General features: G+C 42.0%; 4 protein-coding genes across 6 annotated transcripts; 2 read left to right on the top strand and 2 right to left on the bottom strand.

Annotated features, from left to right (window-relative positions):
* On the bottom strand, positions 1-1,709 carry ccdc32 (coiled-coil domain containing 32). The gene is made up of 4 exons (XM_037694919.1): positions 1,605-1,709; positions 1,141-1,412; positions 846-999; positions 1-713 (listed from the first exon to the last, which is right to left on the bottom strand). Exons 2-4 carry the CDS (start codon positions 1,388-1,390, stop codon positions 536-538), a joined length of 582 nt encoding a protein of 193 aa, XP_037550847.1. The 5' UTR covers positions 1,391-1,412; positions 1,605-1,709; the 3' UTR covers positions 1-535.
* Positions 1,710-1,876: 167 nt separating this feature from the next.
* pcmtl (l-isoaspartyl protein carboxyl methyltransferase, like) lies at positions 1,877-5,844 on the top strand. 3 transcript variants are annotated; one of them, XM_037694912.1, is made up of 9 exons: positions 1,877-1,884; positions 2,138-2,273; positions 3,722-3,826; positions 4,311-4,342; positions 4,470-4,574; positions 4,695-4,815; positions 4,903-4,988; positions 5,099-5,268; positions 5,351-5,844. In XM_037694912.1, exons 2-9 carry the CDS (start codon positions 2,156-2,158, stop codon positions 5,361-5,363), a joined length of 750 nt encoding a protein of 249 aa, XP_037550840.1. In that variant the 5' UTR covers positions 1,877-1,884; positions 2,138-2,155; the 3' UTR covers positions 5,364-5,844. The 3 variants fall into 3 exon arrangements, with proteins under 3 accessions (XP_037550840.1, XP_037550841.1, XP_037550839.1); XM_037694913.1 differs by lacking the exon at positions 1,877-1,884 and having other exon boundaries at positions 2,108-2,273; positions 5,310-5,844; XM_037694911.1 differs by lacking the exon at positions 1,877-1,884 and having other exon boundaries at positions 2,108-2,273.
* Positions 5,845-7,155: 1,311 nt separating this feature from the next.
* rpusd2 (RNA pseudouridine synthase domain containing 2) lies at positions 7,156-9,338 on the top strand. Its single transcript, XM_037694903.1, has 3 exons — positions 7,156-7,796; positions 7,967-8,263; positions 8,343-9,338. Exons 1-3 carry the CDS (start codon positions 7,242-7,244, stop codon positions 9,129-9,131), a joined length of 1,641 nt encoding a protein of 546 aa, XP_037550831.1. The 5' UTR covers positions 7,156-7,241; the 3' UTR covers positions 9,132-9,338.
* Positions 9,339-13,301: 3,963 nt separating this feature from the next.
* disp2 (dispatched homolog 2 (Drosophila)) lies at positions 13,302-24,268 on the bottom strand. Its single transcript, XM_037694890.1, has 10 exons — positions 24,047-24,268; positions 20,901-21,039; positions 20,480-20,742; positions 20,363-20,392; positions 20,167-20,290; positions 19,360-19,475; positions 18,762-18,886; positions 18,458-18,555; positions 18,094-18,252; positions 13,302-16,620 (listed from the first exon to the last, which is right to left on the bottom strand). The coding sequence occupies exons 1-10, from the start codon at positions 24,139-24,141 to the stop codon at positions 13,309-13,311; spliced, it is 4,461 nt and encodes a 1,486-aa protein (XP_037550818.1). The 5' UTR covers positions 24,142-24,268; the 3' UTR covers positions 13,302-13,308.
* Positions 24,269-24,490: the final 222 nt, after the last annotated feature.

A 24,490-nucleotide genomic window follows, 5' to 3' on the forward strand; every position in this document is an offset into this window, starting at 1 on the left:
TTAATGGTACACCAGCAGGCACGTTTCAACAGCACTTTAACATAACTGTTCTAGTTTCAGCTGCATGTAACAAGCAAAGATCAGCATCAATTCTTACCATTTTTTATGCGGATACAAAAGAAATATTACATAGTATGTTACAGTATTTTCTTGAACATGTAAAAGTCACTTTAAATCAGACTCTAGATGTTAAACTTTTAAAAAATAGAAAACTTCTCATCTGCAGGCGTTGCATTTTATTGCAACATGAGCGTAAACACGATCTCTCTTCTACTTCTGCACATTTAGTTAAAAATGAAAACCTTTATGAGACTTAACTTAATGCTGTTGTTTTGTAACAAACCAAACTTCTAGTACATGCAATATTTTTGAGTTGCAACGATAAGACATGACGCAACAACTGAGAATACAGAGAAGCTGCTTTTTGATAAAGGCTTGTTCAGAACACTTCTTTAACATAACGGGGCTCCACTCACAGATCATTCTTACAGAACATGTACAAACTATTCCGCTCAGCATTCACATTTGAACAGGATCATTTCTCTGGGCTGTGAGGGTCTTCTTCAGCGCTCTGCGTGTCTTCTGCTCTGTCCTGGGTCTGATTTGGTCCCGCTGGTTCTTCACTCCGAGACGGCCTCAGGAGATACTCCAGCTCCTCTGCACTGATGGCAACCTTCTCTGGGATCAGCCATCTCTTGAGGTGCTCCAGAGCGCTGGGAAAGGCGATGCGAGAAGTTACAGACGGAAGGTCTTACAAAGGAGCACATTCTCTCATAATATCCATTTGAGGTGGAAAAAACTCATTTAGATTCAGTTGTGGAGGATGCTCCACTTCCATGTCCTACCTCTCATCCATGTCACCACTTTGGAAGAGCTCGGAGGTCTGGGCGTCATGCAGGAACCGATCCCAGCATTCTTTCTTGGCTTGAGACAAAGAGCGCAAGATGTCTCTGGAGGTCACATCACTGGACTGGCCCTTTATTTTCTTCAGGCGGTTCTCTGCAAATAAACATAAAATCATCGTGTTTTATTCTTTATTTATTTATTTTTATTTTAAACCACACTGACATGAAGGCATCCCTGTAAGAGTTAGTGATGCTGTCTGAGAGGACAGGGGGAAAACTGAGACCAGGGGCATACCTAAACCTGCAATGTAGACCTCAGAGTCCTCCATGGGTTCCCACTCAGCTCTGGGAGAACTGGTTCTGGTCCCGTTCACTTGCTCATTGCTCTGCACTCCTTGTTGCGATGCTGGACGGAAAGAATCTGTGAAGTCAGTGGTGTCCTCCACCGGACCAGTCTCAGACTGGACCTCCGGCAGACTGGAGCAGATTTCCGACCAAAGCTCGCCACTGGACCGAACCTCCTGGTTCTCGAAGTCCTCAATCATATTTCTGGGTCCAGTCACTGAGCTAAAACAGATGCCACAAATCAGTCCTAAGTTAAACCGCATCCCTTCAACAAGACTAAAGCGAATCATTACGTGACTTTAAAATAATTAGCTTACTGCACATTTAAACCTACTAGATTGGTGCTAGTCTTTTTTTTATGTTCTTCAAACAATTTTCCGCCTTGTTACATTAAAACTGAAACATATTTCTTACCTGGGTAATAATCTCGACAGGTTAATTGTTATTATAGCTAATACTTTCAGTTTAGTTACGAGAGTTTAGCTTTGAAGGCTAACTGTACATCAACAGTGAACTGACCGCCCCTTAACCACCGGTATATGATTGGACAATGTAGCTGCCAATCAAACGTATTTCAGATATGATTGGACAGTTTTGACGACACGTGGAAACAATCGAATCCTATTGGTTGAGGACTGTTTGGAGCCAGGAAGTGTTTCTCATCTTAAAGTGACGGTGACCACCAACTAGCAAGGTAAACAACTACAAATAATGATCTAGATTAAATTCCTTTACTGACGACATAAACATTAGTGACCGTGTACCGGTGTGTATTTTCGTTAAGTAACGTTTACTTAACAAGTTAAGTCAAGTAGTTTTGTAAAACATTTTCACTGCTACTTCTTGCAGCTCAGCTTCAAAAAGCGTTTTGCAGGAGCCCAGAATAAAATACAGTATAGTTTATTGTGTGTCAGTCAATGAGGATTTCAGTGGTTGTTGAACTACAGGGAGGTCCAGTGGAGGAGATGCGAGCGGTGTTGCGCCTGGCTGTCTTGGCTGTCCCCATGGGTGTGCTGCTGTCCCGGACCATGGCGTGGATGTCCAGTGGCAAGACACATTCAGAGCTCATCAACAGGCTGAGAGGTAAAAATACTAGAGATCCAGCTTTGATACCCTTGTTCAGACAGTGAGTGGGCTCTGATAGGCTGGGTCACCATCTCTGCCACAATCTGTGTCCCTCTTTAACTTTATATTTTTTTTAAAAAAGGCAGACAGCATCAACTTGTAACCTGAAACTTTCATGTTATTTGTTTGTTCATATAAGAGGTGGGGATTCCTCCTGTCTGAAATTAAGAGTAAATCACGATCTGGGGGATACGTCAATTAAAACTTGATAGTGAAACATTGTCTGTCCTTTATTGAGGGGGAGATCCAGATTATGTCTGTGGAAAACTACCGGTAACTGAGGTCTGTCCTGGTCCTTCGGGGTCACTATCCTGCACGATTTGGTTTCTCGGTTCCAGCACACCAGAACCTCAGGACATGAAGAGGTAATTTAACCAGGTGTTCTGGAGCAGGGAAACAAGTAAAACATGCAGGATAGTGGCCCTCAAGTACCAGGATTGGAAACCCCTGCTGCTCTAAACTGTTAGGAACGCTGTGCTTAATGATGAGGATATAAAATAAACACATTGTGTCTGTGCTGACACCAAAAAAATGGTAAAAATGTACTAATTATATATCACCTTTCTATCTTATCAAGATGCTCAAAGCACTTTCCAACACAATCTGTGCCCTCATTTACCCATTCATACAGCACTCTATCTGTACAAAAAATAATCAGTGCTTTATCACATTCATACACGCACACACATCAGAGGCAATGAGGGGTTCAGTGTCTTGCCCAGGGACACTTCGGCATGTGACTGCTGGTGGAATCGAACCCCCAACTCTCGCATTGGAGGACGACTGCTCTAACCACTCAGCCACAGCCTTCCCAAAAAAGACGAAAAAAAAAAAAAAAAAAAAAACAATAATTCCCAAGAATAAAGTAAACAACAGTTTACAGTGATGTAATCAGGAAGGTACATCTCTTGTGTCCAGCAGATGTAACGTTACAACTACAATAAAAAAACAGTTTACATGGACTCAGCTGCTCTGCTTTCTAAGTAGAAGACAAATAATACCTCACTGAGAACTATAATGGCATTTATTTTTACTTTGAACTACAACTTCAACAATAAACCAACAACACTCACACAATAAGTTAACACATGGAACTTTTTTAGGTTTACTTGGTTGAAGTTGACGAGTAGTTATTTAAATCTGCTTTTTCTGCTTTGTGTGCTCCTGAGTCAGGGTACAAATTATTTCAGAGGTGATTACCTTGGCTAGCACCTGTCTCCTGACAGAGTTACTCACTAACTAGAAGATGGAGTCCCTGACATATAAGGCAGTAAATGTGGATCAGACAAAAACCAGCTGCTAAACTTGATTTACTGGCATGCCTAAAACATGCAATCCACCAGAGATTTTGTCTTGTACAGTTTTGCCATTCGCTGAGTTTAATTCTCCTTTATATTTTTCTCCAGATCATGGGGTCATTCGCAACGACCGAGTGTTTGAAGCCATGCTGGCCACTGACAGAGGACTTTACTCCAGAGACTATCCTTATGCAGATTCTCCACAGACCATAGGTACTCAGTCCAGTCTCACTTTTTCAACAACATTAAGACCACAGATTTATTCCTCTATCTAGTGGCATCAACACACCTTTGATTTATGGGAGCATGGAAACATTCAAGTAAATTAAGTAATGGCTGTAACACAAGGATGGGTCAACAACTGTCAATCTGTCACACATATTGCAAACATTCACCACTGTGGATCAAGTGAACCAAGATATCGCTACTGAAACAACTGGCTAGAAAGAGATTGTCAGATTAATTGGATTTGTAAATAATCTGTGAGGCAGGATTCATATGTAGCAACGATAAGCTACAAATAGGTCTTAGGGTAGAAAATCAGTGACAAGTAAGACAATGACAATGACTAAATCTGCCTCAGTGAGTGTCATATGTCACTAAGCAGCTATGTGGGTTATCACTAAATCTATCAATATAACAGTCATTGTTTCATTAGTGCAGATGAGCAGTGACTATCTTTTGTTTATTTTTTCAGGCTACAGGGCAACCATCAGTGCTCCCCACATGGTGAGTAATGAATGCCAAACTGGACTGTCAATAATTAAGAAGCTACATAGCGTTGTAGGAAGTAAATAATGTTGTGCACATGAGTCATCAAAAGATTTTATGTGTGTTTATTTGCTGTATTTGACAGCACGCGCATGCTTTGGAGCTGCTGAGCGACAAACTGACTGAAGGCGCCTCGGCACTGGATGTAGGTTCAGGAAGTGGATATCTCACAGCCTGCTTTGCAAGAATGGTCAGTTCTGTGTTTAAACTTAATCAAGATCCTTTAAAAATCTGACTTTATATTGTGGTCTGACTTTGTATTAAATTTACAGTATGACTGAGTGCAAGGCTGTGTTTTCCTATCATGTAGACGGGACCCAGTGGTAGAGTGGTTGGCATCGAACACATTGATGAACTGGTGCAAATGTCAATAAAAAATGTGCAAGCTGATGACCCTGAGCTGCTGTCTTCTGGACGGGTGAGATTTATAGGTAAGTCACGACACTTTAAAGTGATGTTGATATTTAGACAGTACAGCAAAAGACTGTATTACCTGTGACGCACTAATGTGTTTGCAGTGGGAGATGGAAGACTTGGCTTTCCAGATGGAGCGCCATATGATGCCATTCATGTTGGTGCGGCTGCAGCTGCCGTTCCCAAGGATGTAAGGACACATACACAATGTTGTAGTATACATAGTCGTTTTCTTAAATGTAAGATGTAAAAGTCCTTTTGACTTCTGTTTGTTGAACTAGATGTTTTTTCTTACAAAAGCTCTTAGAGCAGCTAAAGCCAGGAGGAAGGATGGTTCTTCCAGTGGGCCCTGAAGGTGGCAGTCAGGCGCTAGAACAGTATGATCGTCAAAGCAACGGGACCTTCCTCAAGAAAGCTTTGATGGGAGTGATTTATGTTCCACTCACTGACAAGAGGCATCAGTGGCCAGGGTAAATAAAAACATTGAATCTATTATTCCAAAAGTGAAAAGGAGTAATTCACCTTCATTGCTATCCTTCCTTGTTTCTTCAGAGGCGAGCTGTGACTGCAGTGTGGTTGCCCCTGCAGGAGGTGGCACTGGTGTTGTATTTCTGGGGTCTGGTAGTTCTCCTCACTCATTGAGCTCATGTGTTCATGACCTTCTGCTCCACTGGGCCGACACCGAGCACCGTAAAAAGAGAATCCTGATCCTGAACAGACTGCCTGCCTGGAGAGCCGACACAATAAGTAACCGAATAAGTGAGCTCTGGTTTACTGATTGCCGTGTTCCCACAATTCTTGGGAGAAAGAAAAACGGGAATGTTGATGAGAAAGAACTGGCAGCGTTGTTTATGAGAAAGCTTGTGAAGCAATGACCTATTACATCTTGGAAGCAACAGTAATAGTTTAAAATGCTTGCAGGAGATTCAAATGAGTGCTTAATGTTTGTGCAAGCTTAAGGGAATGCTTTGATCACAAATGCAGTGAACACATGGGGATAAGCCACAAAACTAATAAAAAATAACACAATAAAGTGATATATATTTTTCTGAGACTGCTTTTTACATATCTGTGAATATGCTCTGTTTGACAAAAGATATGAAACTGTTAATTGCAGAACCATGTAGACATGTTCCCGTTTTTAGTATTTTTCCTCACTATTTTACATGTAGTTGTTTTTGTTTCATTCTTATATCATTTCTTCTATTTACTTTTCATTTTATATGCTTTTTGTCTATTGTCTGTACCTCATCTGTGTTCTTTGTTTAAAACGGGTCTATTGTAAATGAGTTCTCGAGGCTCAGTGAGACTAACGCATAAATAAAGGCTAAATGAATGAATAACACAAACACATTTTTGAACAACAAAAAATGTAATTAAACATGTAAATCAAATTTAATAATAAAAGATACTGAAAGGTAGAAGTGGGTAAAGATAATAGATGGATGGATATACTGAATTAAATGTTACATAAAGTGGCGTAAATCAGTTTTTGGAATATCATAAAAGTGAAAAAGATTTTGTTTTTATTGTAACCAACGAATACTTCTTGAGAAGGTTTTTTTTTTTTCCTGGATTGTTTTGTTTTTAATGTTTATATCTTTAAATAACAGCTTTAAAGCGGCTGAAGGTTATGGAAGGATCTCACCAAGTGCTCCATTAAAAAAATTATATATTAGAAAACAATAAATAGTTTACTTCGTAGATGCACTGTACAGCCACAAGTCAATATTTTAACTGGTTAAAAAAAATTATACTGACTTTCATACGTTTACTTTGTAAAAGTTACTGGAAACTGATGCTGTCATTGACATCTTTTTTATGAAGAACAAAAGTAGCTGGTGTACTTTATTCTGCAAATTAAATATGCATAATTGTCAAATCATACAGAATATTTTTTTCTAAATGAATAAATATATTGTCTTCAAAATGAAAACAAAAATAGTTTTTCGCTCTTAATTGTAAACAAATTTGAGCCATATTGGGAAACTTGAAAAATGTATTTTTATTGCAAATATAGAACATATATGAACAAAGGAGAACTAATTATAAACACAAATACAGCAATCAAGGGTATTACAGAACATAAAACAATATTTTACAATGTTAAAATCAAATCGGTGCTCGAGGGAGTTGAAGTTCTTCAAGTTCTTTGAATGGCTTTAGCATTTGAGCTTCGTTTTAAAGATTCTATATAAATATTTATAGAAGATAATAAAATCTGGAAGTTGGGCTTCTGTTGTAAATATTTGAAGGTGTGAATGTGATATTTATCATAACTAATAAAAAGTTAATAACGTATTGAAAAAATGTAAACAAAAACTGAGCTAGCTACTACGTCATCATTATGCGCTTGTTCAAAGAAGGACCCACTCCAGTCGAAGCTATACGCGTGTGCGCATTAGCTGGAAGTTCGCTGCTTTTGGCCCAGACTAACAAATAAATGTATTTAGCTTGTTTCATTCCGTCTCGCAGCATTTATAAACTTCTGGGTCCTTGTTTTATTTATTCGCAGACGAAACAAAGGCACTTGGCGATGGAGGCGGCGGGTAAGAACGTAGAAGTTCGGTCGGACGCAAACTCTGAACCAGCGGTGGGAGAAGCCGCGGCGACAGAAAATGGAAAACGTAAAAGCGAGGAGCTGGATCAACAGGAGGCGAGTGGCAGGGGGAAGAGGCGGAGGGAAGCAGGGGGGAGGAAGCTCCGTCCGAAAGAGAGGTACATCCCACCGCCGCAGAAACGCAACCCAGGCGTCAGCTTCAGGCAGGAGCACTTCGACGAGGCGTCCTATTACTTCGAAAACGGGCTGCGGAAGGTGTATCCTTATTATTTTGACTTCAAGACTTACTGCAAAGGTCGGTGGATTGGAAAGAGCCTCCAGGAGGTGTTCACGAACGAGTTCAGAGCCGAGTCTATGGAGTATTACGAGAAGGCGGTCGAGAAGGGTCGTATCCGGCTCAATGGGAACCCTGTGAAGAACCTGTCCATGGTGCTCAGGGTCAGTGATCACTGTGTGTCTTCAGACATTTTAGGTGTTATATGATTTTTATACTTTTAATCTGATTGTTGTCATATTTAATATGTAACTTGAGTCTCTAGGATTTTTGGTTTATAATACTGTAACTCATGAGTGACCCCAACTTGAAGTTGCATCTTCTCTCTTTCTAGAATAATGACCTCATAGGCAACACCGTGCACCGCCACGAGCCACCTGTAGTCGGCAGGCCCCTGGAGATTCTGGTGGACGACGGGGAAGTTCTTGTAGTTGACAAGCCTGCCTCCATCCCTGTCCACCCCTGTGGTCGTTTCCGCCACAACTCTGTGATTTTCATTCTGGGTAAAGAGCACGGCATCTCTGCGCTCCACACTATCCACAGGCTGGACAGGCTTACGTCCGGAGTCCTGCTGTTCGCTCGGACACTCGAGACGTCAAAGAAGCTGGACCAGATGGTGAGAGACAGACAGGTACGTTCAGGAGGGCTTGAGATTGTACTTGTGTTTCAATTTTGGGGGGGTTCTTCAGACATCTTACTTTGTTTTCCAGCTTGAAAAGGAGTATGTGTGTCGGGTAGAGGGGGAGTTTCCTGAGGCCGAGCTAATCTGTGAGGAGCCCATCCTGGTGGTTGCCTTCAAAGTCGGCCTCTGTAGAGTCGACCCAAAGGGGAAGGAGTCCCGAACTGTTTTCCAGAGGCTCAGCTTTAATGGAAAAACAAGCGTGGTCCGCTGTTTACCCCTCACTGGACGCACTCACCAGATCCGGGTCCACCTTCAGTACTTGGGTTTTCCCATCCTCAACGATCCCATCTATGGGTCCTTAGTGTGGGGTCCTCACAGGGGCAAAGGGGGAATGATTGAAAAGAGCAACGAGGAGCTGCTCCAGGCTTTAGTAGAGGAACATCGCTCGCAGGAAAATTTACACCTGCTCGATCTGATAGATGACTGCACTGGGGTCACAAAGGATTCAGAGAAGTCATGTGAGCAAGTGGACAATTTACGTAGTTTCTCTGAACCTGCCGAGAGTGGAGGAAGTGAAGTACCAGCAGAGCAACGTGTTGGTGACAACCAGCTCAAAAGCACTGAAAGTGTGAATCTTAATGAATCTCCAACTTTAACAAAATCAAATGATGATGTGACCACAGCAGACCGCTCTGCACAGAAAAATCCCTCCGTGACCCGAGACCACCTGTGCAGTGAATGTAAACTGATGCGAGCGGACCCCACTAGTAATGAACTCATCATGTATCTCCATGCTTTACGCTACAAAGGACCCGACTTTGAATATTCAACACGATTCCCCGACTGGGCCAAAGAGGACTGGGTGGAAACGGAGTAAAACAGTTCTAACGGACACGATAGAAATCGTTTTATTTTAAGGCTCCTTGATTCGTTTCGTCACTTCTCAGCAGATCTTTAGTAACTTGGAAGTTTTGTTTGGCTGCTTTAATTTAAAATCCATTTTCCTGTGAGGACTTATTAAACAACATAGCGGAAGGCTGTAATTTGCTGGAACAAAACAATAAATCACTGGTGTGCAGGAAAAGGGTTTTATTTTTTGTGAAAAACTAACAACACTGGCAATTCTAACAGGGATGACACTGTTTTTTTTGTGCCAACAGAAACCTGATTGTTGTCTGTAAGGCAGGTTCTGCTGAATGAGTTCAAACAAAGGCTCCGTGATTATCTGACATTTAGGGTAAGAGCTTCAAAAGATCTGCTCATAGGCACATTTTATGTTCATCTTTTCATGCTCAACCACAGTCACTGCCACGTAACATGTCTGTTTTTATACCTAATATCATTTGAAGAACAATAAACACGTCTTACTTTGCACAAAACACTTTCAGTAATAAAAACCAAACTTATTGAGACACTTGGAACATGCTGGTAATGTGATAAACGTGATCTGCTGCACAGAATGAGCTCAGCTGTGGAGAAAAGCTGAACGACAGACCGTCGGCTACGAAATAAGCCAAAATGTGTGTTTTTATTAAATATGATGCAAACAAAACCGTTCCAGTTAAAGCATGTGGAGGATAATTAAAGCCACGTTCTGATTTTGTGGCAATTATTTAAAAAAATATACTCGTGCATGGATTTTTTTTGTTTTTACGTGCAGCTCTCTCGTGTCTGAAAACAGTTTGCAGAGACAGATTTTCTACCAGCGCTGTTCGTGCACAGGTCTGTAACATTAACACGTTGGGAAAATGCATTAGAGCTTCTGTGGAAATGTGTTAAAACAAATAATGTTTGTATTTGAAACTCATTTGAACTATAAAATCAGTAAATACAAGATTTGGCTCTGACAGTACACAGTTTCATTACCAGGACTTTAAATTTAAAAAAGCATACATGGCACACCGATGCTAACTAAATGTGATTTTCTAAGTCATCAAGCATAAATGACTGACAGGCGTTAGTAACTTTAACAAGTGATTTATATTCTATTTCTCCATACAAAATATAACTTTCTATAAGAGCCATATCTTCTTATATTTGGTCATTTCAACCCTACCAAGGGATATAAAATCCTCTGTACTCCCAAATATTTATTGCCTTGTGAGCTAAATGTTTCAAACAGTCTGATCTGACAACTATTTCTATTAAAATTTACACTTAGAGGAGAGAGCAAAGCATCTTAATGTGATTTAAAATAAATTACTGATCCATGTAACGAGTAGGGTACAGTCAAGATTGGTTTTCTAGAAAATAAACTTCAAAAATATTACAAAATAGTATTAATCAAAACCTTTTATTTGCACATTAAGACATAAAGCTTGATTGTAATTGATTCATGGTTAATTTAAAGTCAAAATAGATTTTTTAGAAATAATAAAAAAAAAATCTTAAGAAGTTCATAAATGCTGCATAAGATTTAATTTCTGACGCGACCATTCAGGTATTGTGGTACGACAGACGAGATTACAGCATAAAGTGCAAAAAATATTAAATATTCCAGTAAAATAAAATTATTTAATGTTGCGATTCAGAAAATATATAAAAATAATATTTAAAGTGTGTTTCTTAAACATTTATGTTATTCAACTGGAGCAAGTATAACTCCTATATGAAAGATTTGATCAGTTCTATATAAAGATTTAATTTATCTGTAAAAAGGTTAAAACATTTTTCTACAACAAATATAACTTCTTTTTTTTTTTTTTTTTTTGCGGCTGCTCACTTCTTCAGGGGCCGCCACAGCGAGCTAACTCGCACGAAGACGTGGCAATTATTTTTACGCCGGATGTCCTTCGTGACAACCACAGACACTGAGTGGAGCAGAGAGCTGCTATCTAGGGCGCTGGGGGAGCAGATGGTGGGGGTCAAGGGCCCAGAGTGGGGCAAATGAGGGTGGAGGCAGGTGTAGGTGCTTCACCACTTTTCCCACCCACATTTTGAGTCGACTGTCTGGGAAGTTGAACCAGCGATCTTCCGATCACAGGACCACCTCTGCACCACCACTCCCACAAATATGAGTTGTGAGGGGAAACGGATCCTACACAGCTTTGAGAGACAAACTTTAATGTGTAAATGTGATGTACTTGAGGGAAAAACTAGAATTTAGCAAATTCCCAGAATTATTTTTCTTCTTGTAATTTAGAATCAACGTTATGAGTTTAAGAGCTGAGGTTAACAGACCTGAAACAAACACAAAACCTTTGAATTTATCCATCCATTATCTTTTACTCGCTTCTTCCATTTTAGGTCACGGGGGTCGCCGGTGCCCATGTCCAGCAATCACTGTGCGAGAGGCGGGACACCCTGGACAGGTCTCCAGTCCATCACAGGGACACATAGAGACAAACAACCATTCACTCTCTCGCTCTCACCTAGGGACAATTTAGAGTTACCAATCAGCCTAACATGCATGTTTTTGGTCTGTGGGAGGAAACTGAAGTACACAGAGAAAACCCATGCATGCACGGAGAGAACATGCAAACTCCACCTATAAAGGCAACAGCTCTACCAGTTGCGCCACCGTGCTGCTCCCTTTAAATTTATACAGAACAAAAATATAAACGTAACACTTGTTTTATTCCATTTTTTCATGAGCTGAACTCAAAGATCTGAGACTTTTTCTTTGAACAAAATACTTTTTCTCTCAAATATTGTTACAAATGTGTGTAAATCTGTTAGTGAGCACTTTTTTCTAATCCATCTCACAGGTGTGGTATGTCAAGATGCTGATTACACAGAATGATTATTGCACAGGTGAGCCTTGGGCTGACCACAACAAAAGGCCACTGTAAAGTGTGCAGTTTCATCACAGCACAATGTCACAGATGTCTAAAGTTTTGAGGGAGCGTGCAGTTTACATGCTGACTGCAGGAATGTCCACCAGAGCCGTTGCCTGTGAATTGAATGTTCATTTCTCTACCATAAGCTGTGTCCAAAGGTGTTTCACAGAATTTGTCAGTGCATCCAACAGGCCTTACAACTGTAGACCACGTGTAACCACACCAGCCCAGGACCTCTACATTCAGCATCTTCACCTCCAAGATCTTCTGAGACCAGCCACCTGGACAGCTGCTGCAACATAATCAAAACATTTCTGCACAAACTGTCAGAAACGTCTCAGGGGAGTTCATCCGCATGCTCGTCGTCCTCATCGGAGTCTCCTGACTGCAGTTCATCATCGCAACTGACTTGAGGGGGCAAATGATCTCATTTGATGGAGTATGATACATTGGAGAAGTTCTCTTCACTGATGAGTCCTGGTTTTCACTGTGCAGGACAGATGGAAGACGTATGACGTGTGAGTGAGCAGTTTGTTGATGTCAACGCTGTGAATCGAGTGAACATGGGCATTCCTGCAGCCAGCATGTAAACTGCACACCATCAAAACGTAACATCTGTGACATTGTGCTGTGATGAAACTGCACATTTTGCCTTTTGTTGTGGTCAGCCTAACGCTCACCTGTGCAATAATCATTCTGTCTAATCAGCATCTTGACATACCACACCTGTGAGATGGATTAGAAAAAAGTGCTCACTAACAGACACACATTTGTAACAATATTTGAGAGAAAAATGTATTTTGTGTACAAAGAAAAAGTCTCAGATCTTGGAGTTCGGTTCATGAAAAAATGGGAGCAAAAACAAAAGTGTTACATTAATATTTTGTTCAGTGTGGCTCGTTGGAGTAAATTCCAACACGGTGCACAGAGTTCATACTGTTTTAGTAAAAGGCTTGTCTGTGCAGAGTTCATCTTCATAAGTTCAACAGTCCTAAAGCTGAAGTTAATGGTGGGTTTAAAACAAACTCTTGTCTCAAGTGATGCAACGATGTCGCTGAACAGAAAGCTCTCATCATCCTCAGCTTGAGAAAACACTGACTTTGTCTTGAACAGACCTTCGCAGCAACATTTAAAAAGCATGCTGTCAGAGATTACATTTGCAAGTGGCTTATATTTCCATTTAAAGTTCTTTACAAATGTAATTTTTGTTTAATAGTTTACTGTGTTTTTGAAACAAGGATCCACAGTGTTTGCAATCGTTTTTTCCAACGTTGCTCAGCATGCATCCTCTCGCTTGCCATCTCGCTTTATCCAAACGTCTGGTAAGTCCGATTTACTGTTGGGCAAAATGACCACCTCCTCACTCCTGCCAGCACGGTCCTTCCCACAGCTTTCATAAACGGTTTCTTTCAGTGAGAGCCTCAGCGTGTCTCTCTTTCCGTTGAGGTGTCCCGGCTGTAGCTGAAGCTCTGCCTCGTGTTGTTGCAGGTTTGAAGGTCCTGCTTCGAGGTCACTCAGACATGTTTCGCAGGAGTCCTCCAGGCCCTCACAGGAGTCCTCCAGGCCCTCACAGGAGCTCTGAGACTGGGAGGAGTGGGCCCCTTTGTGCTCAATCAGTCCCTCCTTTGTGGGGTTTGCATCTTTGCAGACAGACGGCTGGTCTGTGGTCTCCATTGTGTGGCTGATGATGGTCTCCTCTATGCTTGAGGATGAGGAGTAGGAGGTATTGCTCCACAGCTTTGCCCCAACCGACTGACCCATGCAGGTTTTACACAGCAGCTTTCCTGTAGAAGGGTCTTTTTGCAGCAGGCTTGCAGGGCGGAGGGTGTTTTCTCTGTAAGGAGATGACGTCTGGACAGCTGGCGGTTGTTGACCCATCTGCTGACTGCACATTTCTTCACTTTCCCTGTCCATGCCATTCTTCTCTACATCGCCTACACAATACTCAATCTCATCTGAGAGCACAGAGGGCCGGTTAGATAGCTTACTGGTGCACGTGCTGTTCTCAAAGCTGTCACTCCGGCGATAAGCCAACGGCTGCAGCTCGTACTGCTCTGCCCGTGCACCTCCACTCGGTTTCTGCCTGTGCTGATTCTGCTGGTTAGGGTAAAGGTAACCACACGCCTCTTTGTCATGACTCCGTCTCCTTCTCAATCTGCCAAAGGCCCCGTTGGCAGCTGAAGCTGTCGATGGTTCAGAATAAGCGGTCAGCACAGCGTCCGTCTGCGCTGAAAAGCACGGCAGCGCAATCGTTCCACAGTTTTCTCTGGGTCCGAAAAAACAGCACAGGGACTGGAAAAAGAAGGTCGCAAATCCACACGCGACACATTTCACTAGAAACAAGAAAATCCCAGTTTTTCTGAAATGTAAGGCTGTGGTAGGTAACATGATGATCCCCATAAAGAAAAATGCCCCAGAAACTATTGCTACAGGACACCCCATCTTTTTAGTGGAGTGCGCAACTTTTCCAATTTTGTCTGAATGTGGAGCCAGGCTGTATGATATGCAGTAATTTGCTACAAAGTCAACAGACAACCCTGCAGCTGAGGATATAAACAGAGCCTCAATGCCACTCAGCTGCCATTCAAGCAGAACAAGGAGGCCAGTGCTGACAAACACACTCCCTCCCACAGCGACAGTGGCGTAGATGCTCAGTGGAATATTCCAGGTGGTTGAAAGGAACAAAACAAAAGTCAGAGCTATAGAGAAGCCAGCTACTACCAGAATCTCTGAACTTAAAGACTGCTGCAGGTCAAAAAGAGACAACTGGCTGATGAACCAGCCTTTCTCCAGCCCTTGTGGTGCTCCTGACATCTCTTTGTTAAACCACGCCAGGATTTCCCTGTAAAAAACGCTGGTCCTGCTGAAGTTGAAGCTGTTGAGGTATGTGGTTTTGAATGCCAACACAAGGGCAGCAATTCTGCCGTCCGGCTGGAAGTACACGCCTCCACCGTTAACAGGATGGCCTTCAGCGTACATCTCTGCCAGCATCATATTGAGGCAGCTCTCAAAATCGCTGGGAGTGTACGGGAAAGTGATGTTACAGCAAAAATGAAGGGTGTCATCATTTTCTAAGCACCTCCTGATGGAAATCCAGCTCACCAGCTGCTCCACAAGACAGACGTTATCTGTCATGTCATCTTTAATCTCTGGTGATGGAGGGGAATAAAAGCTTTGGTTCTGAACCCGTCTACATAGATCCCTCAACCAAACCTGCGCTTCAGGTCGACTCATGTTGAAGTCAGTGTCAAAAACTAAAGAGCCGTTGCTGTCTGGGTTAAAGTGGTCTCCGTTATCAGTGGGTTTGACTCCCCAAACAAGCGTTAACGTAACGGGTTTATCCTCCCCATTTCTCTGCCTTTCAAACATGAACATGTGCCGATACTCTGCGTCGTATCTCTCAAACGGATGGCTGGAGCGGAAAAGCTGGGTGACCCAGCTTTCAAGAGAGGACAACTTCATGCCTGGGTCGACGCAGGACATGTACGTACCACCAGCTGCCAGCACTGCAAACCAGCACACCCAGATGTACCGAAACTTTACAACTCCACAAGGCAGGATTTTCAGGAACAACAAATTAGACGTGTCTGACAGAGCTTGTTTTAACTCTCGTAGCTTCTGCACGACACTGAAGATGCATCTCTTGCGTGAACTCGCGTCCCAGAAGCTGCTCGCGTTTTTGACGCAGCAGGACTTCCATGCTTGCATCGCCCCTGACGCCGAGGGCGACTTTCTGAAGCGCTCACACAGAACGAAAGAGCACGGCAGCCACATTAACGCCAACAGTGAGTTGATGAGAGAGGAAGTTCCGAGATAAACAGAGAAGCATCTGATTGCTGTGATGCTGCTGAGATAACCAGAGAAAAACGCTGCACTGGAGGTCAACCCTGATGCCAAAATCAACCAGCCCATTTCCTGCAAGGCTCTGTTTACTCTCTTCTCCAGGGACGCCGAGGGGTTCTGCGTTAGCTGCAGCTTCCAGAAGTCAGAAAAGATAAAGACCTGATTGGAACAACTTCCTAAGAGAATCAGAGCTACTGAGAAGTTGACCATGGGAAAGAAGGTCAGGCGAAATGCTACTTTGTAGAAGAAATATGAGGTTAGAAGGGAAGCTGTGATTGCTAGAAGAGATACTGCTACTATGAAGAAAGAGTGGAGGTATAATGCCATGGTGAACAGGAGAGAGAAAACGGCTAGGACTGGGTATACTGAATCTCTCGCCAGGTAATACTTGAAGAGGGTCTTCTTGATGCCAAAGTCTATGCCAGTTATAGTTGTATTATTGTACGTCAGATCCCTGCCTTCGAGACTGTTCATGTAGATCTCCATCATGTGCTCTCCCTTGTCAACGGGTAGAAACAGCAGGCTGTACTTCAGTGTTGGGATTTGGTATTCAACCGTCTGCGGGCTGAGGAAGTCTTTGTCTACGAGAAAGTGCAGGATTTGGAACACCACGCGGGATTGTTTACAGCAGGAGGGAACAGAGGAGCAGCTGCCGTGTTTGGGCGTCTCGACACAGGTCTCCATGAGATCCCCTTTGTGATAGTACAGGGCACATTTTCGAAGAAGGTTTAAAGACTCCAAAATCTGGTGAGAAGAAAAGATAACGAAAATTAGACCCATTAATAGTTTTTACTAATATTCTAGTGTCTGCTTTTGTTGGCCAAAGATTAGGTCAATGCAAGTGCAATGGCTGACAGTTTAGTATTTAAAAGAGCAGAAATGGTCTTAGCACATGATCCGTACATTTTACCAAGACATGCATAGCTTTTATGGCCAGATTTATGAAGTAGTGTTATAGAAAGATGACCTTAATCATAAACCTAACCAAGTAGATTCAGTCTCTAAACAAGTATTTTTTATTAACTTAATGAAACATAAACATGGAATAAAAGCCTCTCAGGATTCAACTCCCAGATGACTGTGCCTCAAGTATTTCAGTATGTAACGTTCAAGTGTCCAGACCCCATGAATTGTGTACGTCTTTTTTTCACAAACCTAATTTTGTGTCTAAAACAACCAACTTGAGAAACATGGAAGACGTAATTTCTGCAGAAGCAGTGGAGTTCAACAGGGTTGAAGATATGTTACGGCTTCAAAAGGGATGGTGTTGTAAGGAGGGTTTTATTTTGTGCCCTGTTTACACGACAACGATCCAATGAAATTTTTTTTTTTTCCCATTTCTATAAACACATTTACTTGAAAACATTCTAATTACAATCTCTGTTTACACAGCAACGGCAACAGTTGGTGCTACGTTCTTTGGCGTCCAGTAGCACCTCCTAGTCGTGTTTCTTCTTTGCATATATCTGATAAGTAACAGAGTGGAGCTGTATGAGATCCGTCTTCGATGGTTTAAGTATAAAGGTAGAAAATGAGCACTGCGTTGGAGAGTCGTAGTTACATTTATGAGTCAGAAGCACAAACAATACTCTGGTATCTGCCATTGTCTATAGTTTCTACTTCTGAGGATTGTAGGAAGCCGTTATGTTTTGCGTCGTACTGCGCATGAGCAGATTCCGGCTGACAAAAAAGATTAATTTTCGAACACCGGGACGTTTTTGAACCATTGTACTCTGGAACCTGTTCTCAAATTGTGCCGTCATCAGAGAAAACATTTGCTATTTTCATGTAAATGAACAGTACAAAACGAAACTCTTCCATTTTCACCAGAAATCGTTTTCATGTAAACAGGGCCTTGGAGACTACCGGTACATTTAAAGTCTCTTGGTTAAGTTCAAACAACAAACTTGATTGATAAAAAAAACAACATTTATTTGGGTTGATGTAAAACATTAAAGTTTGTCTAGTTTCTTAATAACTAGCAGTTTTTAGGGTGTACACAACATCTTAAAGAAGGGGTTACCAACCTTTATTCAAAAGCCAGAGTTTTTTTAAGAAGAGGTAAAGATAAAACAGTTGTATGTTGGAGGGGAGGCCAGCTGAGTAGAGGTTGTCTCTGAGCAACTATTTTAAAACATCAGCATCTAAAATGTCAGTTCATCAATTAATTTAATTAGCTTGTGGCTGATTGTCAAAATAAGAAGGACGATACAGTGCCTGCTGTGAGGTAAGGCTGAGGCAGCAGGAGGCGTTTGAGAGGACCGCCAAGTAATTCCCCAGAGACCAGCTGGGACAACAGCCGCTCCTCGACGTTCCCTCGCCGTCCACACCCTCATGCTGCTGGCACAGGTCCTGGAACTCAGCCTGGGAGCGAATCTGATTCACACAAGGAAAAAGGTTTTTTGAACTGGTGCCCAGTTTTAAAACCAATTTATATATATATAAAAAAAAATCAGTTAATTTCACATTAGATATTGTGCGCAGGCTGTTCTAGAAAAGAGGATTATAGATATTAAAGAGAAAGATGAGAGGAAAGTTAATCGAAGTTGATGTCTAAAGGAAAAAGGGGATCAGAGCCAACCCTGGATTGCTCCATCTCACACATGGCGTGGATCGCCTTCAGACTCCAGAGACTGGCTGAGTTTTCAGATCTGAACACCAACTGGGCAAAACGCTCATCTGCGAAGAGATGGATTCAACATCCAACAGTGACTCATGGGATTGTGGGCATGGTTAGAACCATTTCAAACAAAAGCACAAAACTCTCTTATCAAAACTCTAACCTCCTAAACTGGCCTTTTTTTTTTTTTTTTAATCGAGTGTGACTTAAGTTTATCGTTTTCATTAATAAACACGGTTAATTATACAGATGATAACTCACTCACCTGGAGCGTCACAGAGGAAAGTGTGCGGAGACAAATCTGCAGCCAGCATCCTCTTAGTCCGACCTCTGGAGGTGACCTGACTGCTGTTACTGCCTCTGCTGAGAACGTCTGCAGATCTACTGAGGCTGGAAGGACAGAATATATCATCACATCACAACGTCACATTTGAAGTCAAACTACTTAAACAGAGCAGAACAAACAACAATGGTTGCAGAAATGGCCCTAAAAAGTCAAGGATTTCAGTGGGTTCAGGTTAGAAGAAAATTATTGAAAAGCCCCAACATACCCTGAAGGAATGCTTACTACTCTGCACCTTTTGTGCTAAAGTTTTAGACTAAGGTCATTTTGGGAAATCATAAAGTTAAAGTCGTTTTAGTGAAATCTTTGAAAGACAATATGTGTGGTGGAAGGCTCTCAGCTACCACCACATCAGATTTTAGCTCATTATCTGTAAAAGTGACCTATAGATATTTTTACGTTGGCTAACATCGACCATCTGTTGTATAGATGTACATCACATTATTATTTCCTGAAAGTTTCCAAACTACGTTCAGCATCTGTTTGCACTGGTTTGTGCGTTCGGCGAACGTCTGCTGACCTTTTTCTGAGCTGTGGGGGTAAAAGAGACAGAGTCTTCCCCGGACCAGTGTTCTCCTGCAGCTTAGACAAACTGGACAGCCGAACCCCGAGATATGTTCCCCGCGGCTCGAAACCCTGAGGGGTCCAGACACAAAAACACAAACGCTGATTTCAGTCAAAGCACGGCTGCAAATTATTCAGTTACCGTAATCAGCATCACATAATATTGTTTGAAAAAAACAAACAATGTTTGATGCTCAGCTAAAAGAAGAAGAACACTAGCTAAAGGCTAAATGAGGAACTCTAGCTTAAAGCTAAAAGAAGCAAGATGCCAGCTAAAAGCTGAAAATTAAAAGAAACAATACTAACTTAAAGCTAAAACGAGCTGAACACTGGTTTAAAGCTAATGAAAACTAGACACCAGATAAGAAGTAAAATATGCAGAACATTAGCCGAAAGCTAAATCTAGCTAAAGGCTACGATGGACAAAACACTAGCTGTCAGCTAAAAGTTGAAAGTTGCAAGCTAAAAGTAGGAAAAGGCTAGCTTAATGTTACTTTATTAAAGCATAAATGAGTCAAAATAATCTTATTTTCTAATGCAAATCCATTCAGTTTTAATCCCGCATTGCTTTTAACTGAAGGTTGAAACTTTCAGAATAAATTTAATGACGCTCTTTCTGCAAGGAGTGATTTCAAAGACTTATTAATGACGGTGAGTGTGATTTAATTTACTGAATCAGACGTGAAGTGAAGTGAATGAAGTAAATGAGGCTGAGCTCGTGACTTGTCTCGTCACACGGTTCAGCCGTGGATCGGTGACTCACCAGCAGTGGATCAGAGAAATCTGGCAGAGGGCCGACGAACAGTCCGGCCAGTGAGAACCCCAGCAGCACCAGGGTGCAGCCCAGGAGGACTGCCAGTGGATACTCCACTATCACCTGGGAATAACTGCAAACAAACAAGAAGCGTCAGAAACTCATATGTGGTAAATGAGGAAAAAAACTGGTGTTCAGCTCTTACTTTTTAACTACGCAGTAAAGCCCTCCGTCCCTATTCACAGCAGAACGATATGATGTTAACATAAAAGCCAGTGACTAAAGAAACCTGCATGAACTTTGTGATCCATCTGGAGCCCACCTCACTGTCACTACGTGTCTCTGCTTCAGTTTCTGTGTCCTGCCTTCGTTGGACCCGTGCAGCCAGTGACACCTCACCGGCCTGTGGCTGGGCGTCTGACGGGCAGAACCACAGCTGCATCCTGCCTTCGCCGCTAACCCTCCCTCGGCACAGGGACCGCTTGAGTGACAGCTGTACGGTTTGACCGGCCCAAGTCGGCTGCAGTGCGGGCATTTTCGGAGCTGTGGAGAATCACAGTCTCCAGCCTGAATACGCTGAGGAACCTCAAGGAGTGAAGAACACGTACGCAGATATTAGACTAAAAACACTGAGCGTATCCACTTTTTGAGAAGATATTTAACAATAAAACAAGTTTTTGGCTTCAAAATACAGCAAGTCTTGTGTCTGTGCTGAGCAGTGGTGCAGTAGAGCTCAGACGTACTTGGTGATAAAGCTGGAAGGAGGAAGAAGGTCTGCCAAGGCTGCTGCAGCTGTCGCAGAGCTCCCCTTCAGACTGGAAGATTGTCAGCTGGGCCTCCTCGGAGCTGTCAGGCGGGCACAGAGAAACCTGCGGGATCTCACTGAGGAAAGAGAAATACAGCAAAAATAACAAGTAAATACAAAAAAAAGAAGGAAGGATGGTGACAAACATCTTGGCTCAGCTTCATCTCATATTCAGGGGAGAACTGCTCATGCAAGCAGAAGTAATAAGAAAGAAGTGGATTTCGGACACACACACACACACAAACACACACACTGTGGCTCCTGGATGTAAAAGTGGGGCCAACTAAAGAAGAAGGAGGAGGAAGTAGAGACAGTTTTCACACCCCAGCACCGTGTCATTAAGGTGCAGAGCTGCTGTCCAGGATAGATAACAAGACCCACTGACTTCTGGGTAATTGGTGTCAGGTGAACCCAGGACACGCTCCCCTCCTTTTTGGGTTAACAACATGTTTGCTCGATGGTTGTTTATTAATATCTTGTTCTAGTATTTTGGCTCAGGTTGAAATATCTCAGCTGAAATATGATCTTCCACGTGCACTAAAAGCTAAAAATCATAAAAAATGTGACTGACACGAACATAAACCTCAAGATCAACAAGGCCTGATTCTTATGGTTGGATTTATGGTCTGTCTATCTGCAGAGCAGCATTTATATATTTCATTTTGTCTGTTAACAAACTTTAGACACATCTCTGTTACAAGGTGTTTAGTAAATGTTGGAACAAGATATCTGAAGATTGTAAACGCAGAAAATACACTTTTAAAACTGTACACTTTACCATAGGAGGAAGTTGGAACATTTAAAAAACATTAGAGAAGTGCAAACGCTGAGTGACTGATGAAACCTGCTGAAAAGGCTAAAACTGAGCTGTTAAAGCTAAAAGAAGCTGAACACTAGCTTAAAGCTAATGGACGCAAGACGCCAACTAAAAACTAAAAGAAGCAGGCTGCTCAAAGAAGCTAACACTACCTTGTACTTAAATAAGCAAAACACTAGCTGAAAGCTAAAAGAAGCTGAATACTAGCTTAAAGCTAAAATAAACAAAACACCCGGTAAAAACTAAAAGAAGCAGACTATTAGCTGAAAGCTAAAAGAAGTTGAACACTAGCTTAAAGCTAAAAGAAGCAAGACACCAACTAAAAACTAAAAGAAGCAGACTATTATCTGAAAGCTAAAAGAAGCTAACACTACCTTGTACCTAAATAAGCAAAACACTAGCTGAAAGCTAAAAGAAGCCGAATACTAGCTTTAAGCTAAAATAAACAAAACACCAGGTCAAAACTAAAAGAAGCAGACTATTAGCTGAAAGCTAAAAGAAACCTAACCAAAAACGAAAAGTAGCAAAAGACTAGCTAAAAGCTAACAATGTTTCCTAAAAGCTAAAAGTAACATAAGACAAAATGGAGCTTGCATAATAAAAAAAAAATTAAAAGAGAAAAATTTTGGAGGTATTAAAGGGATTTACGTGTATTTAAATGGGGAAAGTATTTATAAAAAATGTGAAATATTTTTAAAAGTATAAAAGTTACAAAAACCAAAAGTCAAAGCAACAATCTCCTGAATGAGCCGAATGTTTTGATATACAAAATGCTAAAACAGGACAATCTATGCCGAATTAGTTACACTGCAAAAACGTGCACAAAACAAACAAAACAGGAAAACAATGGTGCGAATGCTGAACAATACAAGTCTTTTCTGTTTTGTAACTACTTTGGTTTACTTTTCATAATTTGGGCCATTTTGGAAGCTGGTTTATTTTATTTATTTTTTGTTTTAAACTCAAAAGCTCACATAAAGCAACAAATTTGATCATGGGACATAAACAGACCTGCCTTGTTAAAGAGGCCATGCTGTCCTCCACATGTTTGCCTTTCCACTGGAGTCTGGATGCAACCGCTCTTCCTATCGTGTCACCGTGGCAACGGAGAAAGTCAACAGAGCCTAATGGACCTCACACAGGTTATATTTGCATCTTGTAATAGGATGAACAGACGATGAGCACCCTCGGGGATCGGTGATCAACTGAAGTTCTATATTTATTCTCCAATAAAACCACTAAAATCTAAATAATTAATGGACACCATCAAATCCTTTACAGGCGATATTTAACCTTGTGGATATGGTTTGAGTTTGAGCGTAAGTTTTTACTGGAAAGGGGAACTCACGTTTTACAAAACTTAAGAAAACAAGCACGGTGTCCCCAGGCTGCAGGACTAAATGCTCTGACGTCGGCCAGGTGGTCCAGGTTGAAGAACTGGTCTGAGCCCTGCACCCCAAGTGTTTTTGGACACTTTCACCTAAAGTGACTTCCAGCTGCAGCCCTGAACTGTGTGCATCATGTTTGTGCGAACAAACGCAACCAAAACACACTGGGACAAACTTTATGAGGTCAATCTTGTCTGGGTCAAGCAAACTGGAGAATTAACCAGTTTCTTTGGCATAACTTTTCTCACGATGTAGATTTCTTCAGCATTAGAATAAGAAGGTCTCTAGATGCATAAAAAACTAAATCTGTTTATTTAGAAGAACAAAAAGTGTATTCCAGTGATGTTTCTGGTCCGAGCTGGTTCTTCTCAGTCATTCAAAATGATCTCAAAAGAGGCTGAGCTGTTTCTCTGCAGCACAGCATCAACTGGTTTTTAGAAGTCTTTTAAATGAGCAAACCAGCATAAAACGTCTCACTTTGTATTCAGGAGGACAACTGCTGGATGAGCACTGAGAAGAACCTATGAGAGGCAAAAGTGGGTCTTGTTGCCGAGCAAAACAGGGACGCAGCTCTCAGCTGTCTCCCCCTCTCATGTCTGAAACATTTTATTTTACTACTACAGTCTGGAGCCAAGTGACATCTGTAACCCTGACAACCAACGCAGGACAGAGACACAGAGCAGATCTCAGACAGGTGAGCAGATCCTGTTCTGATCTGTGTCATTTACAAAAGCTTGAATTGTTTCATGCATACAGATCCATGCTTCATTCATGCTGTTCCAAAACATAAAAACAGTGTATTCAAATGAGGTGTGGACATAAAACATGACAGCATCATCTGTAGGGTCGTTACACATCAGTCAGGAAACAACAGCCCACCTCTGACGAGCACGCTGGGTTTTCTTCTCATCTTCAGGAGGCTCGTCCATCTCCATCCCCTCTGAGCTTTGTCCTCTCACAGAGACAGGATCCATCCTCCCCACGTCCACCTCGGGGGGAGGGTGGTCCTACCGATCTGGGGTCATTTTGTGGCGCTTTGACTGAGCAGCTAGTCTTCTCTCTGCGCAGACTGGATCCATGAGGAGCAGAGGCTCGGCTGTTGTGTTAATCTGCCCCGAGCTGCGCTCTGATTGGCTGAGAGCCGCCGTGACGCGGAGGATGCTGCGTGTCCAACTGGTGCACAGCAGAGGCTGCAGGCTCTGGACCAACATTCAGCTGATGTCCAGATGTCCTCCACAAAAGACTATGAAATTAGTTTCAACTAATTTCAGAGCATAAGAAAGCAGAACACTAGCTGAAGGACAAAAATACTAGCAAACAGCT

This window comes from Nematolebias whitei, chromosome 21 (genome assembly GCF_014905685.2).
Source record: "Nematolebias whitei isolate Nwh7 chromosome 21, NemWhi1, whole genome shotgun sequence".
Taxonomy (NCBI): domain Eukaryota; kingdom Metazoa; phylum Chordata; class Actinopteri; order Cyprinodontiformes; family Rivulidae; genus Nematolebias; species Nematolebias whitei.

Bases quoted from the DNA above. Each gene is read 5' to 3' on its own strand.
- ccdc32 (XM_037694919.1), bottom strand. From the start codon at position 1,390: ATGATTGAGGACTTCGAGAACCAGGAGGTTCGGTCCAGTGGCGAGCTT. The intron at 1,000-1,140 runs GTATGCCCCTGG...GTTTATTTGCAG, and splicing joins GGTCTACATTGCAGGTTTAG to AGAACCGCCTGAAGAAAATA. The intron at 714-845 runs GTAGGACATGGA...CGCCTTTCCCAG, and splicing joins AGTGGTGACATGGATGAGAG to CGCTCTGGAGCACCTCAAGA.
- pcmtl (XM_037694913.1), top strand. From the start codon at position 2,108: ATGAGGATTTCAGTGGTTGTTGAACTACAGGGAGGTCCAGTGGAGGAG. The intron at 4,343-4,469 runs GTGAGTAATGAA...TGTATTTGACAG, and splicing joins CCATCAGTGCTCCCCACATG to CACGCGCATGCTTTGGAGCT. The intron at 4,575-4,694 runs GTCAGTTCTGTG...CCTATCATGTAG, and splicing joins CAGCCTGCTTTGCAAGAATG to ACGGGACCCAGTGGTAGAGT.
- rpusd2 (XM_037694903.1), top strand. From the start codon at position 7,242: ATGTATTTAGCTTGTTTCATTCCGTCTCGCAGCATTTATAAACTTCTG. The intron at 7,797-7,966 runs GTCAGTGATCAC...CTCTCTTTCTAG, and splicing joins ACCTGTCCATGGTGCTCAGG to AATAATGACCTCATAGGCAA. The intron at 8,264-8,342 runs GTACGTTCAGGA...TTTGTTTTCCAG, and splicing joins AGATGGTGAGAGACAGACAG to CTTGAAAAGGAGTATGTGTG.
- disp2 (XM_037694890.1), bottom strand. From the start codon at position 24,141: ATGGATCCTGTCTCTGTGAGAGGACAAAGCTCAGAGGGGATGGAGATG. The intron at 21,040-24,046 runs GTGGGCTGTTGT...CTCTTTCCTCAG, and splicing joins ACCCAGCGTGCTCGTCAGAG to TGAGATCCCGCAGGTTTCTC. The intron at 20,291-20,362 runs GTAAGAGCTGAA...GTTTGTTTGCAG, and splicing joins CTTTACTGCGTAGTTAAAAA to TTATTCCCAGGTGATAGTGG.